We start from the raw sequence: 3385 nt of genomic DNA, 5'->3' as shown, positions 1-3385 counted from the left end.
AAAAAAAAAAAAATTAATAAAAAAAAAACAACAAAAAAAATAAATGAAACATTAGTTGGGCAACTGGAGTGGGCTAAAGTGGGACTTGGGCTGGACAAAAACCTTGCAATCAAGATATGATAAAGAGAAAGCAAGACACCTATATGCAAGTAATTTTTTTCTTCAAAATATTTGGGTGGGACTTGAGTCCCAGGTTGTTATAACTTGGATCCGCCCCTGTTCTTGTTTGACAATAGTAAATCTTGTCGACAATCTCAATAGGGAAAGAACGACTTATGAAAACCTTGCTTGATGATAATTTACCCTTAATTTATATAGCAGAAGTAACAATTATGGTAATGGACCTCACTAAATTACTTATTATTTATTAATCAACACCAGCGTGCTGCTCTTGTCACCATTGTAGTTGCTTATTATTTTTGAAGCAACTCTACATGGAAGAAATATCTTCATCTCGATTTTTCTGGCAAACAACACCATATATGCCAATCAAATGTTCAGATCTACTAATAGCTAGGTTCTAATAATATTCTGATCTCAACGACGTCCTTCATTTTCTATTTGAAAGTTTGACACAAACAGAGATAAAAGTAACAACCCATAAGTTGGGTGCTTTCATGTGCTTTGACAAGTTACAAGCTTTATAATATGCTTCTGGGTTTCGTCCTTTCTGTCTTCTTAGTTTGTTTGCTTCCATCTCATCAAAATATAAGCCAAAGAAGTTAAATTTCGATTGGACTTGTTCTAGCTAGAGTTCTAGACCAAATTTGTCACCACCATGTCATGCACTTAGAATATTCTCAGCTCCAATATATTCCTCTTAATATGATACCCATGCATGAATCTTCCTCTAATATAATTTGCTGCTTACATTTGGATCGAGTTTAGAGTTGCGCTGATAAACAACTCTCGATCAACTTGTTTGTTTAACTTAATTTTCTTACGTATATTAGTTATCCCCTTAGGGTTTAACTCTTGGAGAGCTGGCTTTCCCGAATTATATATAGATATGATCCAATCGATCTCCAACCCGGCAACCCTAAACCTTCTGTTGGAGCTAGAATATTTTTAACCCGGGGATCTTCTCCAAATAATGTCCAACTCGATCATATAAACCCTAGACAACAGTGTACACATGGTGTGCGTCATACAGATTTCTTTTCTTTCATTTATTTTTTCTTTGAAATGAACTGCTCTTTACTAATCAAAGAAACCATACTTGCTGCAATGTGTTAGACTTAAACAGCAGCAGTATATAAATTTCCCTACGGCCCTTATATATCAAATATCTTCTATATATAGAGTCATCAAGTTTGATAATTTGTTTGGTTTTTTAATCAACTTTGTTATATTAGAAAAAGTTATACGTTAAAACAACATCATTATTGGTCCATTTTGTTCGTAGTTTCGTACCTATCTGTGCTCCAATAGTTTGGTAAGTGATAGTATATATTAGGACTAATACCCGGTCTGCATACGCCGTTCCAAGCTACAGCTTTCCCTTTTTTGCAATGGAAGTTGAGCTCATTGATCACCCTTTCAACCCGAGCTACATTGATGAACTCTATGACTGTAGCTTTGAATCTGATTCCTCCTTCCAAACATCGGATTTGTTTACTCCATGCACCACCAGTGTTGATCGAAACTTGGACCACGAGTGCCTCGATAGATTGCAGCAAATTGAAGCGCAGCTCATGGACATAGACTCGTCTATCAGTGAAAGTGATGTAATCGATGTCAATGGTCTTGTTGGTAGTGTCCATGTTTTGACAGAAGGAAACTCCCTTTTGAAGGAGATTCAGATAGAGTGGCTGGAAGAGAGCAGTTTAACTGAACTCTTATTCGCAGGAGCTGAAGCTGTTGAAGCACAGAATTGGGTTTTTGCTTCAAACATAATCGCAAAGCTCAACATTCTTCTACTCGGTAGCGAAAATGGAGACAACTCGTTCCACAAGTTGGCCATGTTCTTCTCTCAAGGCCTTCATTACAAGACCAGCAACTCTCCTCAAGTTCCCCACAAGCCAGCTGTTTCTAGAAACACAGACACAATGTCTTCATTTCAGATGCTCCAAGAGCTCTCTCCTTACGTTAAGTTTGCGCATTTCACAGCAAACCAAGCTATTCTCGAGTCCACACAAGAGGATGAAGACATTCATGTCATCGACTTTGATATCATGGAGGGTAGCCAGTGGCCTTCATTGATGGTTGACCTTGCAATGAGGAAAGGTCGCCGCTGCGCTTCTCTCAGGGTAACTGCCGTCACAGTCGACCAACAAAGTGCCGCTCTTGCCCAACAAACCGGAAGAAGGCTTAAAGAGTTCTCGGAGTCTATCAATTTGTCATTTATTTTTGATCAGATGATGGTGGCCACAGAAGAAGATTTTCCAAAAATCGAAGTTATTGATGATGCAGTAATAGCCAATTGCATGATTCACCAGCTTCACATGCCGAACAGAAGTATCTCATTTGTGAAGACCTTCTTGGGTGGCATGAGCAAGCTATCACCTAAGCTCATTGTCCTAGTACAAGAAGAGTTGTTCAACTTTTACAAAATGCCTTCAATGTTCTTTGCAGAGTTCTTCTCCGAGGCTCTCCATCACTACAATGCGCTTTGCGACTCGCTTGTGTCTAGTTTTAGCCGCGAGTACAAAATGGGGCTAAGACAGATAGAGAAAGAGGTATTGGGGGTCAAGATTTTAGAAAGTGTCAGGCAGTTCCCATGTGAGAAGGAGGAAAGAATGTTGTGGGAAGATTGTTTTGCTTCCTTGAAGGGCTTCAAGTCTATCCCTTTGAGTTCTTCTAATGTTTCTCAAGCCAAATACTTGGTGAGTCTGTTCCATAGGGGATATTGGGTGCAGCATGAGAAGGGCAGGTTATCTTTGTGTTGGAAATCAAGACCTCTGACATCTGCTTCCATTTGGGTGCCCTTAACAAAATAAAGGCAAAATATATTGGCGCCTTTTGATTTGTGTGTTTAAACTCTTAAACTTATGCAAGGTTTGTCTTGGTGCCTAAAAGTCTAAAACTGCCACAAGTCTCCCTTTTTACTTTGGACGTTGCTAGATTGTGCACTGCATTTTAGCTCCTGTGACAGAAGCCTGGTGGGGTGGCGGCGGCACAAATCAAATTTGTTCATTGTACATCTGTGACTTTGGTTAATCATATTGGTTCATTCAACCATTGTAGTAGCTTTCGATCATACCATGGTGTATATGCATGTTATCTGAACCAAATATGTGCAAGAAAGATATTAATTGAAATATATGCACACACACACAATCCTGATCAGGTAAGGACCTGGAACCTTAGCTAAGGTACAGAATTCTTTATTCGACCCACTTTCCGATTATAGCCAGCCAATATCTAGATATACATGACTTGATCA

The 3385-nt window shown here is 39.0% G+C and overlaps 1 protein-coding gene across 1 annotated transcript; it reads left to right on the top strand.

The window, feature by feature from the left end:
* Positions 1–1511: 1511 nt before the first annotated feature.
* On the top strand, positions 1512–2939 carry LOC101303860 (nodulation-signaling pathway 2 protein-like). Its single transcript, XM_004308217.1, has one exon. It carries the CDS (start codon positions 1512–1514, stop codon positions 2937–2939), a length of 1428 nt encoding a protein of 475 aa, XP_004308265.1.
* Positions 2940–3385: the final 446 nt, after the last annotated feature.

Source organism: Fragaria vesca, linkage group LG7 (genome assembly GCF_000184155.1).
Source record: "Fragaria vesca subsp. vesca linkage group LG7, FraVesHawaii_1.0, whole genome shotgun sequence".
Lineage (NCBI taxonomy): Eukaryota > Viridiplantae > Streptophyta > Magnoliopsida > Rosales > Rosaceae > Fragaria > Fragaria vesca.
This window is presented reverse-complemented; position numbering and strand designations above follow the sequence as displayed.